At 33.9% G+C, this 25,909-nt stretch overlaps 1 protein-coding gene and 1 long non-coding RNA gene across 3 annotated transcripts; one reads left to right on the top strand and one right to left on the bottom strand.

Moving 5' to 3' along the window:
* Positions 1-10,228: 10,228 nt before the first annotated feature.
* Positions 10,229-11,232, top strand: LOC114192383 (casparian strip membrane protein 1). The gene is made up of 3 exons (XM_028082090.2): positions 10,229-10,547; positions 10,632-10,755; positions 10,835-11,232. The coding sequence occupies exons 1-3, from the start codon at positions 10,309-10,311 to the stop codon at positions 11,048-11,050; spliced, it is 579 nt and encodes a 192-aa protein (XP_027937891.1). The 5' UTR covers positions 10,229-10,308; the 3' UTR covers positions 11,051-11,232.
* A 3,792-nt stretch (positions 11,233-15,024) lies between these two features.
* Positions 15,025-17,737, bottom strand: LOC114190518 (uncharacterized). 2 transcript variants are annotated; one of them, XR_003605817.2, is made up of 5 exons: positions 17,249-17,737; positions 17,069-17,158; positions 16,936-16,994; positions 15,917-16,033; positions 15,025-15,349 (listed from the first exon to the last, which is right to left on the bottom strand). It is a non-coding gene; the product is annotated as an uncharacterized LOC114190518 (long non-coding RNA). The 2 variants fall into 2 exon arrangements; XR_003605816.2 differs by having other exon boundaries at positions 15,940-16,033.
* Between the last annotated feature and the right edge of the window lie 8,172 nt (positions 17,738-25,909).

Below are 25,909 nucleotides of genomic sequence, written 5' to 3'. Positions count from 1 at the left end.
AGTCTTATATAAATATTTGCAAAAGTATTTTTTTTATAAAGAAGATAATCTAATTTTAACTTTTATACAAAATCTCAATCGTTAGTCTTGTATAAGTATATCGTAGTCCATCTTTTTTGAGAGCTTAGCTGCATAAATATATTTAACTTATACGAGAAACTAAATTCATTTTACCTTTTTTTTCTTTCTTGCATAAGGGATTAGGGAAAAATTTATTGAAATAAGACCTATGTATTGGGTGATCACTAAATGTTTATTCTTTATTGCTTTATAACTTGGTTGCTTTAGATTATAATGTTTTTGGCTTTCCACTCTTGGTTGACTTAGAAGGAATTTTCTTTCTACTTTAGATTATAATGTTTGTGGGTTTCAACTTTAGATTATAATTTTTTGTTCCCATTAATTTACCCGAATGAATTCACTATTATTCACACTATTGATAATTAAAAGTATTGTGTAACATTTTTTCGTGCTTACTTATTTATTTTGGTCTTAGGTTATTACAATTGTTCAATAGTTGAATTAGTTATATGGTCGGGAAAAGGGAAGTGAAATATTCTCCGCATTCATGCCATAAGTGCACTACAGGAAAAATGACTTTAGGCAATGAACACTAAACCATGGCCTAAAGTAAAAAAACTGTGGCCTGAAGATTAGACAACGAATTGGCAATGAATTTGCAGTCGTTGCATATGTGGTCGTGGCCTATACTAGAGGCAACGGTTTTTTTTTTCGTTTAGGCCATGAAATTCGAAAACCGTTGCTTATTATGCAACAATTAAAAAACGTTGCCTAAAATATGACAATAGACAACATTTTTGTAGCCACCATAACACAACAATTTTTTTTAGTGTTGCTTATTCTTTAAGCCACAATTATGAAAATGTGGTCATACTTTTTTAGACGTGGAAATATAAAAGTACAACCATTTAAATTAATTTTATAATATTATTTTTAATTTTATTTATATATTTAGACAACATATTTTAAATTTTATATTAATAATTTTATTTTAAAGATTTTAATTATAATAAATATATTATACTAAAATAGATGAAAGAAAATTGGAACTATTTATCAAAACATTTCTAATATATAATTGAAATTATTTTGTACACAAAAATGTGTCAACTAAAAGGCACCACCAAGAGGCTAGGCCCTCCCTCACTCACTCCCTCACTCACTCCAATACATATGTGGTCTAAACTTTACAACTATGTTCACTATCTATAACAATCCTCTCTGCATCAATTGATGCACCACACAAGCCATGTTTTTTGAATTCCACAGTATAAAGTTCACTTGTGCAGGAATATTGATAATCCAAGAGTTGATTTCCTAAGCATCTACTGTGGCAAGATGTGCATCTGCATCAATGAAAAGAAAAGAAAAAATCGCTTTAAAAAATTTGCTAGAAAACAACACTGAAGAATAACAATCTTGCCTTTAATATTTGAACTAAATAAGTAACAAACCCAAATTACTTAGTAAAATTATATTGACCTGTTACAAAATAATTAATGTAATATAAAAAAAAAATTGTGTTAGTATTTTCATCCAAAACAACCTTAAAGTCATACCAAACCCAACCTCCACGATATCAAATATCATGTCAATATTCAATTATTAAGTATAGATACATCATTGACATTATTTGGCACTTGAAATGAGGAACTCATGGAGGCAATGAAGTTTGAGGTCTTACCGTTATAAAATTGATATTCAATGGTCTTCATTTCATTTTCCTATACTTTCCATTTTCTCATCTGCATCCATTAAACCAAACCAAGAATTCAGAGAGAGAAAAACACAAAGAACAACACATGCACACAAGTTCTGAAAATACCTTGGCTCTTACCAAACCTAGTGTTATAATGCACTATAGGATATGAAATATTGCTAACATAAAGATGAATGGTGAATCCCATATGCTGATACAAAAGCAACTTTTCCCTACAAATAAAAAATTACCCACTAAAACTTTAAATATATAAAAATTAAATAGTAGCTAATCATTATATATATAAATAATCTGATTTTTTTTTTATCACTAATTATATTTTTATCGTCAATGTGCTTCAACTGACCATCTATCACTACTTTCATTCTTCTTCTTTTTAAGCTTACAACTGCTTTGCTTCCCACCTGATCCTCCTTTCACCTCTTTAAGTTGACTAAGGCTAAGAGTGTCTTTGGATAGAGTATTTTAATGAAGCAATTCATTTTTTTGAAGAATTTAGATTTTTTTGTAATGAAATGCTTTGTTTGGATAGAGAAATTAAAAAGCATTTCAAATGCAAGCATTTTTTTGAAGGATTTCAATTAGTTAAATTAGTAGAAATTCAAATACCCTCAAAATAGGTGAAATTTGAAATTCTTCTCACTCAACCTCACATTCTAAACGATCCGGATGAGCACGACGACCCAGACGTGCCTGACGACCCGGACGGGTCTGACGACCTAGACGGGCCAGACAACCAGGACGAGCCCGACGACATAGATGAGCCCGACGACCCAAACAAGCCTGATTACCTAGACAGGTCTATCGACCCAAAAGGGCCCGACGATCCAGACGAGCCCAATGACCCGGACGGGCCTGACGACCTAGACGAGCCAGACAACCCAGACAAACCTAACGACCTGAACGGGCCCGACGACCCAAACGAGCCCGACGACCTGGATGAGCCCATCCAAATTATTGGGCCCGTACACCCAAACGGGCCCGAAGACCCGTACCAGTCCGACGACTAGGATGGGCCCGAGGACCCAGACAGGCTTGACGACTCGGATGGGCCTAACGACTTAGACATGTTCGACGACCCGGACAAGCCCGACGACCCGAACGGTCCCGACGATCCAGACGGGCCTGACGACTCATACGGGCCAGACCATCCGGACGGGCCCGACGACCCAGACGGACCCGACGATTTGAAAGTGCCTGTACCAGTTGTCGGACCCGTTCGAGTCTTGGGCCCGTCTAGGTCGTCGGGCCTGTCTGGGTCGTCGGACGTGTTCGGGTCGTCGGACGTGTCCAAGTCGTCGGACCCGTACGGGTCCTCGGGCCCATCTTAGTCGTCGAATCCGTCCGAGTCTTCGGGATTGTCTGGGTGTACGAGCCCGTACGGGTCATCGAACCCGTTCGGGTGTTCGAACCCGTCCGGATTTTTGAGCTCGTTCAGCTCGTCGGGTCCGTTCAGGTCTTCAGGCCCATCCAGGTCGTCGGGCCCATCTTGATCGTCGGACCCGTCTAGAGCATTGGGCCAATGACCTAGACGGGTTGGACCGGGCCATATTGACGAACTTGACGGCACAATCGTGCAGTATGGGCTGTCAGGCCTCTAGATCACCGGACCACCCAACCTGTTTGGGCTTCCCAGTCGGTCTAGCTCGGGTGGATCGTCGGGTCTAACCAATCCGGTTGCGTAGTTGGGTATGCCCGACCCATCTAGGTTGTCGAGCATGTTTCCAAATTTATCATGAACTTAAAACATAATTAAGCGTAAAATAAATATTGTTAAAATTAAATTTTATCTCACAATAAATTCAATTTTTTTTCCAAACAAGAAATTGAAATGTAAGGTATTTTAATTTCCTTATCCAAACAAGTTATTTAAAAAATGAATGGAATTTAATTACAAGCAATTCAAATACAAAGCATTTCAATTTCTAAGCATTGTTGAAATGCTCCATCCAAACACAAGGTAAGGCATTTCCTTTTCTTAATTTCTAGCATAAAGGTAGGTTCAACCTTGACAATGGTTTCTTTTTCATCATTTGATTCCTTTCCCTTAGAAGTATCAGAAGGAGTTCCATCCTTCTCATGCTGACTAACGAACATGACTCGATGATGAGCACCTGACAATTCCATTCTTTAGCTAAGTTCTATTTCTCCTCACTATTTCTGTACACTTTAAGAAGCAAATAAAAAATTTAAGGAAACAATTCAAATGCTTCGCGAGTACTTCTTTGGATGACAAATGTAAATTTAATTGAAATTCCCCATTATATGGTGTTAGATATTGTTTAGATATTGTTTGATATTATTAAGATATTGTTAGATATTGTTAATCACAGTATCAAAAAATATCTTCTATTTACTCTATTTATTTTCAGTTACTCTTTTCAATTATACATCTCTCTATTATAAATAGATTACCCTATGTGTGGTTTATACACAAGGGAGATTAATCTCAAACCCTATTTACTTTCTTCTCAACATGGTATCTAAAGCTTAAGATATTTTTGGCATGTTTTTCGTCGCACCTGTCGCTGCAATCGTTGCCGCCACCATCGTCGTCATCGCTGCCACCGCCGCCGTCACCACAGCTGTCGTCGCCAGAATGTTAGTTCCGACCAATGACCATACGGTTCTGATCGCCCCGGCTAGGCGATCTCAACGCCACCAAAATCGTTGCCATCAGAGTAGCAACGCTTCCTCACGCGCATTTCGAAGTCGTGCCTCTTCCAATTCCTCCATGGCATCTTCCGCTGCCTCTTCCAGCTCTAAAATCTCTTCTAGTGTGTCTGATCCGTCCATACCACATATCACATCCCCTTAATGTTAACATACCCAATCTCCTTAACTGCATTTAAAACTTCAAAGTAACCCCACCTATCCGGATCGCTTGACCAGGTTGATATTTCCCCATTCATATAATGGAACCCACCATTATGTACAAAAATACCACTGTGGTGGACAACAACATCGAACCTATCATCACTCAATTTCCTAAAGTAAATTCAACAGAGAAAAAAACTGTATTATAAACCCTACTTTTACTCAATGGGGGACCACTGCTACAATCAATTACAATTGAAGTAATGGGGACCCTACCCACCACTGACAACCGATAAAGAAACGAACTAAAATAATACCCCACCCAACCCCCACCTATAGATAAAAACTACACAAATTCATGCAATTAACACCTCGCCATGTACAAACATTCGAACCAGAACAAATCCCAAAACATAATCACGAAAATCCTAAACCCAAATGATGACAATTTGCAAACTTTATCACAATCACGAAAACCCTAAACCCAAGAGGAAAGTACTCACCTCGTCGATGATGATAATCTGGAAACTTGAAATCGAATGCAGAAATCCCCAGGTCCAATTGCAACCTTTGCCCCTCGTCGATGTAGAAATCGCCTCCTAGATGCTCGAACAATGAATCTCAGCTTGCACAATCCCTAATTGCAATGTTTGCCCCAAGTCTTTAATTTGAACGTAATTACTCCAGTTCTACTTACATGTAATACATCAAAATTAAACGTAATATAAATAGTGCCACATGTACAGTGCTCCGTTACTGATTTAAATGACGTCACACAAAAGAACTAAATTATACAGAAATTGCAAAAATGAAGGCCATTTTTAACATTTGGTAAAAATTAGGACTATTCACAATAAACACTATGAAAATAAGGACGAAAAAGGTATTTAAGCCTTAATTTATTTTGTAAAATCACAACTATGACGTCATTGTCGGGGAATTCAATTTAAAGACACGTAAATTTCTGTAACCACAGTTAATGTATATAGTACTGTATTTCAAAACTAAAATTTAAATAGTTGTGGTATGAATGTGAAGGGGTAAAGAAAAGCCTAGCAGAAAAAGGAAAAGGAAAGGTTTTGGTAATTGTGGGAGCTGCTATAGAGAGAGCACGAAATTGAGACTAGGAGAGGAGGTTTTCAGTGTGCAAAGGGATGAAGCAAGAGAGAAGTCGTGAATCAAGGGGTCTTGTCTTCATAAATTTGATCACACATTCCAGGTTAGGGGAGCTGAACCCAAAATTCGTATTGTTGTGTGTATTGTATGTTTTGATGGATTTCTGTGCGGAAATTGGTAATGCTTATGATGGAAATTGGGGGTTGTGAATTTGGTATTAATGTGTTTTGGATTTTGGGCTAAATGCATGAAAAACAGGGGTTATACATGGTATATGCGGGAATGGGGTGGAAAATTGGGTTTTGGGGACTTTCTGGAGTATATAGTATGCCAATTTGATGTTGCAAATTGTGTAAATTGATTTGGTATGCTCAAATTCTGTTTGGTATGCTTTGTGGTGCGAATTGGACAAGGTTGGAGTGAGTCGAGTGCGTGATCAGTGAGGGTATCTGCATTTCTCGCTTAGGCGAGCTTGGTTCGCCTAGGTGAGATTAGTAGAGACGCAAACCCTGTTGCTACCAGAGCGTCTCGCTCAAGCGACGTGGATTGGGTTTGAGCGACACGTACTCTCGCTCAGGCGAAAGATGTTCGCCTAGGTGGGATGGTGTTAAGGTTGCGCATGTTGAGTGCGACTTCTCGTTCAAGCGAGGAGTTTATTGGTTTTGAGCGAACCAGAGTCTCGCTCAGGCGAGATGGCCTCACTTAAGCGAGATGTCTTGGTCATGTTTGGTGCTTCGCGTGTACTTCAGCCCAGGCAAGTTGAATTGTGTTTTTGAGCGAGAGATGAACTCGCCTAAGCGAGAGGATCTCGCCTAAGCGAGATAACTTGGTGTTGTTGCTGTTTTAAGCTCGCTCAGGCGAGGTGAGCTAGCCTAAGCAAGGCTGAGGGCTTAGCTTGGGCGAGAGGTCCATAGCTTAAGCGAGTTTATGCGAGTTACTATGTTTCTTGTGCTCGTGAGTGTGTGTTTTGGCTGTTCATCATAAGGATAGATTGTATATGCATGTGGTGTGATGTTTGAGCTTGAAGGACTAAGTCCATTAGGGGTTTGGGATGTGCTCGGTGGTTGGACACATGATGGGCATGGAACTGGTTGAGTTCCCGTCGGCTACTAATGGGCGAGGAGTCATTAGTATGGTGATTGCGTGCGTGACAGGGTCCAAGTGTGAGACTTGGGTGTTTTTACTACAGACGAGGAGTCTGTAGGGCAGGACTATGAGCAGGATAGGCTCATAAGGTTGGACCACGAATGAGTCAGTTTCGTGGGAGCACAAGGAAGTCCCAAGACCTAGTTCATGCATATGACTCATGAAGGACTATGAGGTCATGGTTTGGGTGAATTGGAAATTAAAGTTAGTTAAGTTATTTTGGGTTGGGAAACATATTTATATCATGTTTGTTTATATATGTTGTGCATAGCTCACCCTTTCTGTGTGTGACGATGATCGGGTAACTTGTTATCCGGGAGCAGATGATGTGACAGGTGGGTCAGGAGACACTTAGACGCGAAGCGAGGGCTAGTAGGGGGATAATTTTGCATATGTATATAGATGTTTACATTTTTAGCTTTGAGAAAATTATGTAATCCCTTTGGGAGTCTTTGACTTTTAATTCGGTTTATGAATTATGGACTCCTGGATTTATGGATTTTAATTGTTAAAGTTTTAAATTTCCCGTGTTTGGGAAATAGTTTATATTAAATGCAACACTTGTTGGATTTCAAATTTTTATTTAATTAAAATAAGTAATATTCCTTAGGGATGTTACACTCCTTACCTAAACCTGCCTTAAATTCAATAGGCATACACAACATACACAACAAAAGACAAATGAGCAATACAAATTACACGAAATAGAAAAAAACTCCACAAAATTTCAATTCCATTCCCAAATCAAAATGAACACTAAAAAGAAAATCATTTCAGAAAATTAAACAGGCCCTTAGAATACTCCCAAACAACCCTAATCATCCTTGGAATAAACCCAAATCAAGAAAAAACAAAACAGATAAAAAGATGGGAGGAGGGTTAGAGAGTCGAATGCGCGAACGGAGTCGTGAGCGAAGGCTCGAGTCGAGTCGTGAGCGGAGGCACGAGTAGAGGCATGAAGAGAAGAGAAAAAACCTCTGCTTTTAGTGAACGAAGTGACGACGTTAAGGTTAATGCTCTTGGGTGACGGTTGGAAGCTTGGAGCGTGGGCGGTGATGGCGGCGCTAGGGCTCGTTGGCGGCAGCAACGTTGGTGAGCAAAGGTTATGACCAATGGTGAGCAACGAAGGCGCAAAAGAGAAGAGAAAAAAGCTTCTGCTTTCAGTGAACGAAACAACGACGCTAGGGCTCACTGGTGGCGACAACGGTGGAGAGCAGCGATCAGTGAGGAAGAAAAAAACAAAGAGAGCGCGACAATGAATAGGGTTTTCACATTTTTTTTAAAATTGTGAAGTGTATTAGATCAGTTAAAAATTCAACCGATCTTATACGCTTCCCAGTATTTACAAGTTTGCCCTCACATTTTTCTTTAGATCGGTTCTCGCATAACCGATCTAATACCCTATTCTAGAATGTCTTTTTTGCACTAGTTGAATACTTTTCTGAACTAATTATTTTAGTTAATTCTTTCATTTAATTGTTTTGGGGATAGAACACCTTCCTCTTGATTTATACTTCCTTTCAAAAGTAATGAATTTTTTCTTTGGTATTTATTTTGTAGTCATGCCAATAGATAAATCGTGGACTTCTAAACCACGAAACACCATTGAATATTCAAATGAGTTGAATTTTTTTTTTGTATTTTTCTTTTGAACATGGTAATGGTCGTGTTATTAAGTGTCCGTGTTCAAAGTGTGGTTGACAAACTAGGGATGCAGTACTAGAACACTTAACATGTAGACCTTTTCCTAAAAATTACAAAACATGGTATATGTGTTGACACCCAATTTCGTCCGGGTGAATGCATTTGTTTTTTTTTTAAAATTAAAATAAAAAATATTTTTTAATTGATGGTAGGTAAGAAAAAAAAGGTGAAATAAGTTTTTTAGATTTTCAAACTTTAATTCTAGCATGGAAAAAAAGAAAAAAGGAAGAAAAAGAAAGAAGAACCATTTTGTTTTTAATTATCACACTCTTTTCATTAGCCCAAATGTTTTATATATCTTCACCCCTCTCTTTGATATTTACACTTCTCACATAATAGGTCACCAAAGGATATTTTAAAATCTCTAAGAGAATGGTATAATTTTAATTATTCTAAGCGATATTGAAGCTTAATGTTTGATTGTAGCAACAACTCTTATTGTGAATGAATGTTTATATTTGAGTGACTAGTTCACGTGAAACTTAATTTATATGCGCAGCCTTTTTCTTTTCTTCTCTTTGGGATGCCTTCATTTTTATCTTAGTAGAAATATCTCTCATAGGCTTTTAATTATCTTATTTTAAAAAGAACAAAACTTATAAACTATATTATTATTTTTATATAATTGTTGAATATCATGCCAAGTCTTTGATTTGTATGATAACTAAAATACTCCTTCGTAATCTTTTAATTATCTTATTTTAAGTAATAAAAATAAACAAAAATAAAAATAATAAATTATAATGAATATTATGTTAAGTTTTGGATTTGTTTGATAATTAAAATACTCATTCGTAAGCTATTTATTCTCTTATTTTAAAAAACAAAAACAAAAATAAAAATAAAAATTATAAATTATTTTTATTTTTATATAATTATTGAATAAAAACAATCATTGTTATTTACACGCATTTATTTTTTGTAGTGTTTGTCATGTTTCTTAGTTTTATTCCTTTATGATCATCTTCTTTATCTCCAACTTCTTCCTCGTCCTTATTTAAACTATAGATTCTCACAAGATACAGTATACATTCTATATACACAAAGTTCTCTCTCTATAAAACCTAATTAAGAAACGGAATAACATAAAATTGTATATAGTACTGTATTCAAAAACTAAAATTTAAATATATGATATTCGTTATATGGTCAAATTGAATATAATTCCAGCTTCCAAATATATAATAAACTAAAAAAAATACATAAAAACATATTTAAATGGTAATACGGGGAAGGAAGAAGAAAAGAGAGTTGGACAATTTGGAGCGAGGGGGTGATTGCATGAGAGAGGTGTCGTGTTGCATTGCATGAGAGAGGTTCGGTTGACCGGTGAACTGTAGCAATAAACAAAGTTTATATTTTGAATATAAACTCACGTAGGTATTTCACGGTTTTTTGTTGTTGTTTGTGACATTATTAAAGAACACGAATTATAGTTTGATGAACAAAAGTCCACGATACTGAGCTCATGCGCGATTTTGATAAAAGAAATCCTTATGACCATTAATCCCTATTCTTAAAAAGGCATTTGGAAGATAATTTGAGAATATTAATTACTAATTTCTCTGAAACCTGTCTCCACTAACTATTTCTCTTAGTGGAAATGGTTTTAACAACTCCTCTGATCGCTCGTGGTTTATAAAATATATCTCAACGTTGACCAATGTGTCTCTATATAAGGTATCGATCGGCATCGACCCATTTGCATCACTCACTGGGTCTTTTAATTCATAGTTGAGTACAATCATATATAGGGTTCCGTCGAGTTTCAAAGTAATAAAAAAATGTCAACGACCGTGGATGTCCCAGAATCCAGCAATGTCGCTAAAGGAAAAGCAATCGCAGTTGCAAGGCCAGGAGGGTGGAAGAAAGGGTTAGCCATAATGGACTTCATTCTAAGGTTGGGTGGCATAGCAGCATCTCTTGGTGCTGCAGCAACTATGGGAACAAGTGATCAAACGCTCCCTTTCTTCACTCAGTTCTTTCAGTTTGAAGCTAGTTACGATAGCTTCACTACTTTTCAGTATGTAACCATGTTAATGAAGGTTTTTCTACATATATTTGCGTTTTCTTAACAATCAAGTTAATAATGGTTACCAAAATGCAGGTTTTTTGTGATTACAATGGCACTGGTGGCTGGGTATCTTGTCCTGTCACTACCCTTCTCAGTGGTAGCCATCATACGCCCTCATGCACCTGGACCAAGGCTTTTCCTCATCATCCTAGACACAGTAATTATGATATCAATAACTAAACCAACCTTAATTATTATAATTACAAACTATTTAATTGTCTGTTTGTGAAATGCAGGTGTTTCTGACTTTGGCCACTGCTAGTGGTGCTTCAGCAGCTGCAATCGTTTACTTGGCACACAACGGCAATCAAGACTCCAACTGGCTTGCCATCTGCAACCAGTTTGGAGATTTTTGTGCCCAAACCAGTGGAGCTGTGGTTGCTTCCTTCGTCGCTGTCGTTATCCTTGTGCTTCTCGTTATTATGTCTGCTTTGGCTCTCAGAAGACACTAAACTTAATTAAGATTTAATCGTGCAGGGACTATACCTTTACCTGCATTATACTTATCAGTGTAATGTTTGGTTTATTATTCCTCCACTATTCTTCTTTTCTTGTTCAGTTTAATTTACTTTCATCATGTGTAACCTTATTATTTTGAATGATTTTCTAATGTCAAAAGTTTGACCCTTTCCCATATTCACTTTATTTGAGACTCTTCTACCCTTTCATTTTTCATTCCGGAAACATTGAAAACAAAATTATAAATACGCAGTAAGAGTATTTAATCTTCCTCTTACGTGTGGGTGTTGGTCTAATACTCGTTCTCTATTCGGTAAACTTAAATGGAATAAACTTATACAGTTTGTTTAGGTGTGCATGGAGAGTTTATTGTATTTGTTAATAGGTAATAATTGTGTCTTGATAGAATAATTTAAGGCTTAGAGACGAAAAGTCAAAATAGAGTCTATAAACTATAGTGTTTTGTTTACAAGTAATAATAGTAAACTCCGCATAACAATTGAGTAGCATGGATAGGCCGACCAGACAACTGAGTATGTCAAAGAGGTCCATAAGACAATAAAATAGGTTTGAGAACTTGAATAGCCTGGAAAGAGGCATGGAAAGCTCAGATAGCCCAAAGAGAGGCATATGGAGCTAAAATAACCCTAGGAGGTGCCTTCACAACTTGCATACCTCGGAAGAGCATGTGGGGATCTCGAAAGATCATGTGGAAAGCTTGATAGATCATGTACATAGCTCAATAGGGAGCCTGAGTAGCTTAGTGGAGCAAGTGAACAACTCAGATAACTCAGTGGGATGTCTAGATAGGTCGATAGGGAATCCGAATAGCTTGATGGAACAACGAACAACTCAAAGGGAGCTCAGTTTGTTGGTGTAAATGTGAGAGTTGTTTGATCTCTAAAAATGAGCTTGGCCTATTGAAAAGAACCTGGGTATGAAAAGCTCAGATATTAAGATAGCAAAGAATATGACGAGTAATAGTCAGACAAGGCAAAGAACAAGCCTGGAAAAGCAAAGTACAAGTCGACCACAAACAAAGTGAACAAGTCAGCCACTAATAGAGGAACTAGTTTGCTAGGGATTAGCTAGGGATTTGCTACAAACATTTTGCTAGGGATTAGCTAGGGATTTGCTAGAACTAGTTTGTTAGGGATTAATTAGGGATTTGCTACACATTTTGCTAGGGATTAACTAACAATTTGCTACAACTAGTTTGCGAAGGATTAACTAGAAATTTGCTACAAACATTTTGCTAAAAATTAGCTAGGAATTTGCTACAAACATTTTGCTAAAGATTAGCTAAGGATTTGCTACAATTAATTTGCCAGAGATTAATTAAGGATTTGCTACAACTAGTTTGCTAAGGATTAGTTAGGGTTTTGCTACAACTAGTTTGCTAGAGATTAACTATAAAGTAGTTCCCTAGCTACTTAGCTACCTATATATATACATAAAATTAATAAATTGATTAAAAATAATAAGTATTAAAGATAATAATAATAATAATAATATTAAAAAAAATAATTAATTATTCATGTTTCTTCAATAAAATGCCTTAAAATATTTATCAACCTTGCTTAATAACTATTTGAAAGTAATATAAATTTCAATTAAATAAATAATATACTATAGTCAATAGCATTTCTTATAAATTTTCATATGATATTATAATAAAAACATGTATTAAGTAACGTAAAACTAACGATGATAATTATTGTTTTTAGAAGGTTACATGACTTATTCCTCTTAGATGTTTAATTTATAATACCTCAAAGATGTTTTATCTATAACTAACTACTATATATTTTAACTCAATGTAAATTCATGAGGCATAGATAGAGTAGGAATTTTGAGATTTAAGGATATGATATGTCTACCTAACAATGAAGAGATTAAGATGGTCATAAAAGAAGCACATAAGAGAATACAAAGCATAAATACAGGCACAACAAAAATGTATGAAGATCTTAAAGAAGGTACTCCAGCACTCAAGTGAACAAAATATTCTCTCCAATAGTCAAAGCTCAAATTTAGTGATTAATAAAAAGTGCCCTTGATTGCCTTGAGCCATATGTATTTATACAAATTTTTAAGTATTATTACTTGGCAACTTATGTCGATCTGACCTGGTTGTGGGCTTGTATTAGGGTTGTCTTTGTGGGCATGCACATAGCTCAATGGGGAGCCTGGGTAGCTCAATGGAGCAAGTGAACAGCTTAGATAACTCGGTGGGATGTCTAGATAGGTCGATAGGGAATCCGAATAGCTTGATGGAACAACGAACAACTCAAAGGGAGCTCAGTTTGTTGGTGTAAAGTGAGAGTTGTTTGATCTCTAAAAATGATCTTGGCCTATTGAAAAGAACCTGGGTATGAAAAGCTCAGATATTAAGATAGCAAAGAATCTGACGAGTAATAGTCAGACAAGGCAAAGAACAAATCGGGAAAAGCAAAGTACAAGTCGGCCACAAACAAAGTGAACAATTCAGCCACTAAGAGAGGAAAGGGACTATGAATAAGAGAAGAGCCCGATCATTAGTGAAAGAAGTAAACATGTTGTGCATTGGATATGGAAAAGCCAAAAGGAAGGGTAGAAGAACCGAGATGAAGGAACATTTAAATTTATGGGCGAGATTGGTTAGGTAAACCTAAATAGGTTATTTTATAGGTAATTAATTTTGTTAAGAGTTTTGTGAGCTTTATCGTGCAAGGGTAAGGAGTTTATTGTATTGGCTAATAGATAATAATTGTGTCTTGATAGCAAAATTTAAGGTTTGGAGATGAAAAGTTAAAATAGAATCTATAAATTGTAATATTTTGTTTACATGAAAAACATAAGTGAATAAGTTTATTCACATACATATTTATTTGTTAACATCATCTCCCAGCTAAGAATTCATATTTATGTTTATCTCCAATATCTAATCAATGTAAAGAACATGTTTGTTTTTGTCCTTGTCATCTCTAATATTTGTTAATACCATTTTTACAAAAAGATAAAATAAAAATCAAAGTAAGGAAACAAGATATTATCACTAATTCAATATTAAAAGAAGTAACTTTTTTCAAAGTCAAAGAATGATGAAAAAATTATAATTGTATAAGTTTTAAAATAAAGTACCAAATATACTAATAATGTTTTAGTAATTTAAAATAAGGATGGGTGTATTCAACCTTTTGTACTTAGGTGTCTTGGAATGGTCTTTGGTGTTATCAATCCAAGAATTATATGAAGGATGCAAAGATGAACGAGAAGGAGAAAATGATGAACAAGATCCCAAAGAGTTAAACTTAAGAAAGTCATATATGTTGTAAATAATTGAGAATTGGGTTGAGAGCTCATGCATTATAACATCCTTCACAAAATGAAGTTTTACCCTATGCGATTTGAATTGTAGCCTCTTTTAGTGTTTCATGTTATTCCATTTGAGAGTTATTAATCTCAGGAGAAGGTTAAGAAGGTAATACTAGCACTACAAAAAAACGTGTAAATAACGACAATTATTTTTGTAATTTGTGTCATTTTTAACCGTCGTTCTTTACTCGAGTGACAGTTTCCAAAAATGTCGTAATTCTTACCGTCACAAAGCATAATATGACGGTTATGGATGAACCGCCGCAGCAACCGTCATTTTATACTATGTATATAGTGACGATTTTAAATAGGTAAAAAACGTCAACTAAAACTAACGTAATATTTTAATTGGATAACAAATATAATGAAAAATACGATACTTTAAATTGACACTATTTTCACCATTAAATTGTGACATTTCTAATTGTCACCATTATAATTAATTATATTTAATTCTCAGACTAATTACATGATTATTAAGTGTATTAAGTGTCGCAATTTTAATATTTAATTATTTATTATTTTTTAATATTTATAATACTTTCATAATTTAATAAAATTAATTTTTGATGATGATTTAAAATATATAAAAAATTAGAACACTATAAAATAGAAATTAACAAACTAAATTCTTTCATTGTCAATATAATATAACTATACCAAAGTACCAATTCAAACATCTACAAAAAATAAAGACAACATTAAGAGTATCAAAATATTCAAGTATCCAAAAAAATGACAATATTAAAAGTCCTAAGCCTAAGGTGTTTTGCTTCCACCACTTGATCCTAGCATATATATAATGTGAAGATGGCACATCATTTCCAACATCTAGTGCCCGCAATGAAGTCTAAGGCATATTATAATATTTTGTTTCCACCACTTGATCTGATTACATCATTTAAAGATGACATTTCATTCTCAACATCTCGTACCTACAATAAATAAAGAATAAGTATATAAGTTTGTGAAATAGATAACAATATAATAAATAATTTTAAGTAATATTATTTACTATATCTTAACTCAGTTCTACTAGCTTTTTCCTACATAATAGTCAACAACTTGTAACCAAAAGTTGAAGATCCCCTGGTTGGCTACCCATTCACAAATTCAAGATCACAATATGGCACAATAACTAACAAATTATACATGATTTTATTCCTGCCAAACATTTATGAAGATAAAAAAAAATATATATATATATATATATATATATATATATAAATAAGTGCGTATTTGCATACATAAAGATAATTCTATTATATATATAGTCAAAAGCCAAACTAAGATATGCGGTAGTCATTGCTGAAAATGAAATGCCGATGAAAATTTTATATATATATATATATATATATATATATATATATATATATATATATATATATATATATATATATTAACAAGTTCAAATATTCTTTTTAGTATAAAAGAAAGCATTTATTATATCAACACACAAAAGCATCTAATATTACAATTAACCAAAAAGAATCAATTTTCACATTTTGTTTCCTTCGTTGGCTACCTATGTTGTTTTCCCCTTAGGACCCAATTTTGATGTTAGCCAAGCACAAACCTCATCCATCTCTTCTGGTATTGTGTAGTGTCCAAGCCTTTTTCTGTAGAGGCGAAAGAAAAGTTTAGAAAAAACTAAAATTTAGCATGGGATAAAGAAGATTTTATAAAAAAAGTAGGACAAAATCTATCATAGGGATTATCCTTTGTTACCCATTATAAGCTTTAAAAGTTATATCCCCAAATCCATTTACATTAATAAAATATTTACAATAACATAACTCCTTCTCCATCTATAAAACTCCACAAGAATCACCACACCAAAACCAACAAATGTGGTAAGAAGGATAGATAAAACATCCTGCACAAGTTCATGCATCCATATAACCAACCAATTATGCTACGCTATACAAGAAGGAATGCTTAATTATGAATTAACATCAATGTCCCAATGTAAATTACCAAACTCATGACCAATTAGTAACTGTGCGTTACCAGACAAACGTAAAAGATGCACTATAAAGAAAATAATTGTCAACCAGACCAATAACAAAAAAAATTGCAGTTGCATTACACCCATGACATTATCTGTTAGCATAATGAATCTACCCCACTAAGTCTAAAATCCTAGTATACAGGGCAAGTCTAATATGGCTTTAGCTCAAAATAATTTCAAGTATCAATGGGTGGTTGATCAATTTGTCGTTGTTCACAATCGCATCTGAAACCAAGTAAATCAGTGGAAGAAAGGTGGCATGTTTCTTTCCCTCAATATACTAAATCGCATACATTAAAAACATCTACACAAACACAACCATCACATAAACAAAGGTGAGAGTATTTCCTCTCTTCATAAACAAAAAAGAAAGGTTCTAAGAAACCCTGACAAAAAAACTAGGCGTCCAATCACCACACCGCCACACAAATTGATTAATCACAACACAAAAAGCACATCAAAATAAAAACCCCATCACAATCTTACGATGCACCAACTCAGAAAACTCACCTATATAGGCCAATGATAGTGTAAGGTTTGAACGTGAGAACCCTTGCTCCAACCACCGGCTAATTCCAAAGATAAAAACCCGTCAACATAAAAAAATGCAAAACTATTGTAGAATGCATCTTAAAACACTTACCTTTAGGGGCAATGACGGATCACAGTTTGAGCTTTTGGCAAGAACATCAACCCAAGCATGCAACCAGTTGGTCTAGCTACTCACAAACACCTTCAACATTATCCATTAAAAAAATAGTCAGTCAATGAAGGGTTTAAAGTAGCGACTAGATAAATGCTTTCAAAGGCGGTTGAGAGTTACGGTGGTGGGTTAGATTTGAGAGAGGGGTTTGTTTGAAACCAATTTGGAAAGGAGAAGATGAAAAGAGGGAATCGTGCGCCATGATCGAGAATAGCTCCAACAATGGTTCGAAAAGAGAATTGCAGTAGAGCTGGCGACAAACCAAGATGGTTGACGCGGACTGTGGTAGCGATCTAGGGAGGAGTAATTGCGGTTGTGCGTGAAGGAAGAAGAGGAAGGTGTGCGTTGCGTGGAAGAAGATCGGGTGACGACGCCGACGAAACTTCGGATGGTGGCCAGCCCTGTCGCCGCCGACGTTGGTGCCTGCGCTGGTATTGTTGTGCACTGTAAGAGTTGAAGATGAAAATCGAAAAAACCTTTGAGCTTTTCTTTTGAAGAAGATGAAGGTAGATGTTCTAGGGTTTGGTCTGACCCAATGTTTAGTGGAAGAGGGAAAATGAAAATTTGAGAAGTGAGGGTGGGGGGCTGAAAGAATGAAGTTTCGAGAAAAAATTTATGAGGGAAATGAGTAGATAATTTGGAAAAGTTTTTTTTTATAACTTTTATTTAAAAGTGACACTTAAAATTGTCGAATTTTACATGTTAAATATGACTATACGATCAAATGACTGTTAAAATCGTCAAATGTTACAAGTAAAATACGACAGTTCAAAAGTTGTTGTATTATTGTGTAAAACACGACGGTTTTAAATAACTGTTATATTAAAATCGTCACAATTTACACGATTTTTTGTAGTGTAGGAGAGATTGAAATTGGGATGTCCCTTCCCAAATATAAGATAGTCTAACTTTTAAATATTATTTATGATAGAATTATATTATACTTGATATTTGATAATAAAAAAAATTATAACCTTAAAGAGGTGTTTTACATATTTATAAACATTACAATTTTTACATCACATTTTACACATTGGACTTGTTTTACATCCCCAAATTTATTCACTAGAGTATTTTTGAATACACCAATTAGCCTATATGTCTCAGTTTCAAAACCAAGGCATATCAAAATGCGATGACAATTTTGTAAATATCTCAAACTTACAAGTCCCGTTTTCTAAATAACTCAAGCATATTACACTTTCTACTTCGATTTCAAGACCTAAAAGTTTGACAAATCATCAAAATTCCTCTTTTTTATTTTTTAATTATTTTATCAAGAAGAAGAGGTATTTGTCTCAGTTGCTAAATAACAGAGACCTGAAGAGGGGGAATATGCTTCTATTATTAATAATAATTGAGGCAAAGATGCAAATATGTTTAAGTTATTAATAATAATCGAGGCCGAAAAGTCTACCTAGGACTTAATTTGGGGAAAATATCACAATGGCTTCATTTCGTTTTCTTCTTCGACGATTGTAGTTCTTCTATGATCGCCCCTTCGTCGACAACTCCCTTCTTCTCACGATTTCATCTTCTTCTTCTCATTTCTTCTTCTTTTCATCTTTGCTTTGATTCTTCATCTTCTTTGAATCTAAATCCATCGATGTTGTCGTCCAAGTTTGCGAATTTGGTGTCACCGCTGTTGTCTACAGTTTTCTTGTTTCCATTACATGTTGTCGTCATCCAAGTCCAACTGTCTCCATCGTCAACCTCCCACTGGTGATTGGTTATTTGGTACTTTTTTTCGTTTATGCATTGTGGTCAGATATTGTAATGTTTGTGGTTTTGTTTGCTTCAATTGTTGTCTATGTATGAATTGCATTGATGGAAAATGGATTCTATTTTTTTGTGCACTGTTGGGTTTTGTTAGGGTATGAATATGTGCTTTGTTGATGCCTCTGTTTTTCTTGGATTTAAGAAGATGAAAATGAATTTCATGATGGGTGTTAAGGCATAAGATGAAGGTGATGGAGTAGGGAATGGTTCTCTATTGGGTTTATTAGACAAGATCATAAACTAGACGAAATGAAAGAAATTCAAAAATACAGTAAATAAGATATGAAAGGGATTGATGCTAAACTAGTTGTGAGATGGGTGAATAAAAGAATGTATGAATAAAAACATTTTTTAACAAATATCTAAAGAGAGATAATTTCTTTTACATAAGTTTTTATAAACAATTAGGTTTTTGAAGAAGTTGATGCAATAAAACATCAAAAGTACTTTTTTTTCTGCCATTGTAGTTTAGGTACTGTTGCATTGAGGTGTGATTGCTTAACTTTCCAAAATGTGTTCAGACTACATCTTCATTGTTGGTGATGTCCCATGCTTATTATTATCTTCTAACATTTATTTTTAATATGAGCCTATTTTTTGTTGTCATTTATTTGTATGTTAGATATGTTTTTAATTATATGTTTAAATATATCGCGTTATCCTTAGTTTCCCGTTTGAGATTGAACATGAAAATTATTTATTGTCTCTTAATTTTCTTTTGAAGAAATTGTATTTTCTAAAAAATAATTTAAAAGGATACAATACTAATAATTTAAATGTATTTAATCTTGATTTGTCCAATTGAACAGTTTAAGAAGATTAATCATTTTTAAGTAGTTTATTAGTGCATATAATATATATATATATATATATATATATATATATATATATATATATATATATTAATATACATATCTTAAAATTCATGAATATTTGTCAACTGTGTTTTGTATTGATCTTCGAGTGCATATTTGGTTGTGGTTGATAATCACTTTCATTTTGTGCAACCTGAAGATGAATGTGAAATGCTGGCAAAATTTCATGAAATTTAAGACATGTTTAAAATTGATATGTACCAATAAGCTAAAAAAATTGAATCCTCTTCAATGGGATAGGATCACACCTTGAATACAAAAGCAAAGTGATCCTTCATTTAAAGATTACTGAAATTGTTCACGCAATTGCAATATATATATATATATATATATATATATATATATATATATATAATATACATATCTTAAAATTCATGAATATTTGTCAACTGTGTTTTGTATTGGTCTTCGAGTGCATATTTGGTTATGGTTGACAATCACTTTCATTTTGTGCAACCTGAAGATCAATGTGAAATGCTGGCAAAATTTCATGAAATTTAAGATATGTTGTTTAAAACTAATATGTACCAATAAGCTAAAATAAGTGAATCTTCTTCAATGGGATAGGGTCACACCTTGAATACAAAATCAAGGTGATCATTCATTTAAATATTACTGAAATTGTTCACGCAATTTCAATATATGTATACACACACATGTATAGGTCGAGATTGGTTTAATTCACCATGCATCAATGATGAGTATGAGAAAGGAGTAGAAGAATTCATAAAATTTGTGCAACGTAATAAGGGTATAAGTGATGATAAAGTGAAGTTTAGATGTCCTTGTGTCAATTGTTTGAATGGGAAAAAGTTGAATGTAACCAAAGTTAGGGAATATCGTATTTGTTGTTTCCTTTGAAGTTATACAACATGGACATGGCATGGTGGATTAATAGACTTCCCAATTGTTTCCCGAACTAAACATGTTGTTGATTGCACAATGAAGATCAACTAGAAGAAGAAAAATTAGAAGACATGATCTATGATGTTGGTGTAGAAGGTTTTGCACAAGCGGATGTGTATGAGACAATGTCTACTAATGCAGAGACTCTGTTGTATGTTGGTTCAACTAAGTTCACACAATTGTCATTGGTGTTAGAACTTATGAATTTGAAAGCGACCAACGGGTGGACAGATAAGAGTTTCATAGAATTATTAGTGTTGTTGAATGAAATCCTTCAAGATGGAAATGCACTACCCACTCGAACTATAATGCCAAAAGAATTATTTGTCCGATGGGTATGGAGTATAAAAGGATAAATTGATGTCCTAATGATTGCATATTATATAGGAAAGAATTCGAAGGTTTGAAAAAAATATTTGAGGTGTGAGTTATCATGGTACAAGTAGAAAATCGACAGTGAAGATAGAGGTTAGATAGAAAAGGATGGGCCCGCTTTGAAATTATTTTTGTACCTTCCAATTATGCCTAGACTTAAGCATTTGTTTGCAAATCCAAAAGACGCTAAAAGGCTTAGATGGAATGCAAATGATAGAAGATGTGACAGGCTGCTTTGTCATCTAGTTAATTAAATGCAATAGAAAAATATTGATAATTAATTCTCCCAATTATGTGAAGAATGTAGAGATCTTCATTTGGGTTTAGCTACTGATGGAATGAATCCATTTGGTGTCAAATGTTTAGTATCTTAATGCAACAATTGTTACTGGTGACTATTCGTGAAATTTTACAAAAAAGTGTAAGACAAACTATAACCCGTTTGTGTTTAGTTTTCTCTTTAATTTTTAGTAAATTCATTGAGCCCATAAAGTTAGATGAACTTCAAGGCGAGATTGTTATCATCTTGTGTTAGTTAGAGATGTTTTTCCCTTCATCCTTTTCTTGACATTAGGGTACATTTGGTTGTTCATTTGGTAAGAAAAATGATGTTTTGTGGACTAGTATAGCTATGATGGATGTATCATGTTGAACATTATATGAAGATTTTGAAAGGGTATGTGGAAAATCAATATCGTCCAGAATCTTCAATGATTAAAAGGTATATTGTTGAAGAGAGTATTGAGTTTTTTCAGATTACATGACAAAAGTAAATCTAATTGGAGTTCCTCGTAGATCATGGTCGGACAAGTGTTCTACAAGTAAGATCATTCGAGGTGCGAATATGGTTAGCAAAGATCGTGAAGAACTTTTGCAAGCATATATATACATATTAAAAAAAATCTAATGAGGTGATCCCTTACTTATCTGCACACAAAGCCATTGTGAAGGAGAATAATTCGAGACATTTAGAGAAATGGAAACTGATGGAGCATAATAGAAGATTCATCCCTTGATTTAAATATGAGGTTTTTAAAGATTTTCAATCTTTTGACACTCTTATTTGGCTAGAAAATGGTTTGAAGTTTGATGTTGTATGTTGTACAAGTTACAAAATTAATAATTTCGCATTCTATACGAAGTCTTTGAATGATAAAAGCACGGTAAAAAATAATGGAGTAAGCCTATAAGCTGAGTTGCTACAATTTTCCATATCTAAAGATAAAAATCATGTATTTGGATCAATGACATACTGTAGTATAATAGAAGATATATGGGACGTTGATTATACCATGTTTATTGTTCCAGTGTTCAAATTTAAGTGTGTTGATAATAAGAGTAGTGCCAAATAGATAAATCATGTATGATTCTAGTTGATTTTTATGTAAAAGATCTTGCGTTTGGACATTGGTATGTCGCGCTTCAACGCAAAAAATAAATCGATGTTAATGAAGAGAATTTGAGTAATTTTCATATTGCTACCCATCCATTTCAAACAACGATAAATTTTGATGAAGATCCTATAATTGACGATGTCCATGCAATTCGGGAAGATCACGATGAGATAATATACATATGACAAATCCATAACTTTATGTATGCATTTCGTATTCTTGTACAAATTGACATGCTTTTGCTAAATAATCTTTTATATGTTATTTTATATGTTTGTTATTAATATTTTGTGCTTTTTTCTTTTAACATATATATATATATATATATATATATATATATATAGCATTTGGAGGCCAATCCAATCTTCACATCTCAAAAACCACGAATTTCATTTTTTCACAAAACTCCCCAACAAGCCATCTAGCTATGCCGTGCCACACCGCCAAACTTGGCCATGTGCAAAACCCACCAAACTCAAAACTTTTGTGCACCAAGACTTTCATGGTATTCATATGGGGGCATTTGGAGGCCAATCAAACCTTCACATCTCAGAAACCACGAATTTCATTTTTTCACAAAACTCCCCAACAAGCCATCTAGCTAAGCCGTGCCATATATATATATATATATATATATATATATATATAGCTGACCCTATAATTCATGATGAGGGACCCACTAAGAGCCCCACTAAAGGAGACATTAGATTGAGACAACTCTTAATGAGACGAGCTAGTGGTGAGAGGACACATGTCATTATTGAAAGAGCTGTCAAAATGGATAATCCGACTCAACCCAGCTCGACCCACCACGGGTTGATCACTTAGTGAGCTAACCCAACCCGACTCACTTATTAGCGAGCAAAAAAAAATCGAACCTGCCCGGCCCACCACGGGTTAATGGGTTAAACGAGTTGGCTCACATACTCACTTAATTAAAAAATATATAATTTTTTTTCAGTCAAAACTAAACCATATTTCTAATTAAAATCTATACAAACTTCAATACAATCTAAATACAAACCAAAATCACAAAAATACAAATTATCTATGTGTTGGCTAAAAAAAACAATCTAACTTTATTGAAACATAATATGGCAGGATTTATTGGTAAATTAATTAATATTATTGAATGTATAGTTTATTATATTGATAATTTACTAAATAGTATTGATGTGCATTTTCTTTATTGCAGATGATATTTGAAATTCCAAATGTGGCAACGCTTAAAAATAAATTTTTATCATTAATCGTCGAGAAATTTTGTAATTTTAAGACAAACATGACGTCTAAAATATATTTTTGGAGCTAAAAAGAAGGAAAATCCATGTGCCAAATACAAGGCAATTGATGAAGAGGAAAAAAGCATAATATGTTTAACTATTGATTTGTAAATCCGAGGGATGGAAGGTTATTTTACTTGAAATCATTCATTTTTACATACTTAATTGTTTAACTAATGCATAATATGAATTTTATGTGTTATAGGAAAAGAGGACAAAAGCCCAAGGGATAAGTGCTCAAAATAAAAACCCAAACTTATTGTCTTGTAATGGGTATAGAAAATTTGCAGAGAAGATATTGATGGAAAAAGTAAAATCTCGGCCTCCACCTTATGAGGGTGAATGTCCAAAGCCTCCTTCACCACCATCCTGTGATGAAAAGTGGAAGTTAGCTCATCTAGGATCATTAGGCTTCTACACTTCTGACACCGCACAAGAGATCTCTCAAAAAATTGTATTTAGTAACTTTTCTTTAATTGCAAAACTCCTTAGTTGAGCATAGCTCTCAAGGTACTTTCACTCTTGAAGGTCGTCATGACATTCTTGCTACTTCTATTGGACAACTTAAGCACCCTGGACATGTGCTCCTTCGGATTGTCAGCCATAAAGGGAATAAATCAATTCCTAAGAAAAACACATTATATTATATGGGAGAGTAAACTTCCATTGAAAACATCTTATATTTATATTTATATGGTAGTACATTGTGAAACTAAAAGAAATAAAATAGAAAAAAATGAAATATAAGAAATTGAATTTAATTTGAATATTCTATTCATATTAATATGATATGAATAAAATATTCAAATTAATAATATAGAATGTTTATTTGTACCTCTATATAGATAACTTTTTTATTTTATTAATAGGAACTTTTTTTTTTAAAATAGTAAATCAAAATATTCGATTTTAGGAGAATTTCAATTCAATTATATAGATATATAGAAAAAAAATCATTTGGGAGACAATGATTTATTTGGGAGACAATAGACAATAATAAAAATGGTTTATTGATAAAAATGAATAGTAATATAAAATATTTTATTTAGGAGACAATAGACAATATCTATTTTATAAATTTCTTTTTAATTATCCCTAATAGAATATTAGTCCAATCTCGTCATGCACCAATATTTTGGTGGCTCCTTTCATCACTTTTCATACACATACAATGTTGAGTATGAAGAAAGGCTAACACAACAAATTACTAAGAAGGTCATTGAGGAAGTAATTGAAAGGGTGACACACTAGTTCCAAGAGCAATTTAATTGTTATGTGATCCGTCCACAATTATCTTTTCCACCAAAAGCATTTGTGCTTCACACTGGTAAAATTAACAACCTTTTTGTATAACTTATGAATTGAATAATATTATTTATATTCTTTAATAACATTGACTCTGATAGGTAGAAGTGGAAATGAGAGTTGTTAAGCTCCAACTATAATGACATGGACAACGCTCATCAATGTAAGCTATATGTTTTTAGATGATAGAGGAAGGACACTAGTGGCCTGAGGAAAAATATTTTTGAGGCAGCCACAATTATTCATGGTATGGACCTATCAGACAATGAGGTTAAGGTTACGGTAGAGGAAGTTCTCGTACTAGAGGCTTTAGTTCTTATGCCAATAAATGAGGTATATATTGTGGCACACACATTTCAATCTTTCCTCGCTTGGCGTAGAGATTTGGTCAATTTTATTTCTGACCCCCTGGTATGGACTTCGAAACCCATCATATACTAAAATTTTAAGTTTACACGTTATTTATTTCATAATTAAATTTTATTCCATGTAACAACAATTGCATCGACAAGAAAGTCCTAAACCCAAGAACATTCCTATATCTTTCGACGATCCTTTTGGTGCATTACAACAACTTGTTGACATCATAAGCGATAAGCGATGACAGTTCAATGGGATTATAATGTATTTGGGAGAGACATTGACATCCCAATGTACTTGCATAGGCAAGATTTCTTAGAGCTTCTATCGGGGACAAAAGAACAAAATATTACCCTTATTCAGTTATGGATGATGTAAGTCTTTGAACCATTGTTTATATTTAATTGATTTATCTAGTTACTTATATCAAATAAATGTTCTGTTTAGGTATATGTATGTTTTCACTATAGGATTGAATGATATATATATATATATATATATATA

Source organism: Vigna unguiculata, chromosome 7, assembly GCF_037176805.1.
Source record: "Vigna unguiculata cultivar grain cowpea cultivar isolate G323 ecotype 2 chromosome 7, ASM3717680v1, whole genome shotgun sequence".
NCBI classification, from domain to species: domain Eukaryota; kingdom Viridiplantae; phylum Streptophyta; class Magnoliopsida; order Fabales; family Fabaceae; genus Vigna; species Vigna unguiculata.
Note: the sequence above shows the minus strand (reverse complement) of the source record. Positions and strands in the feature narration are given on the sequence as shown.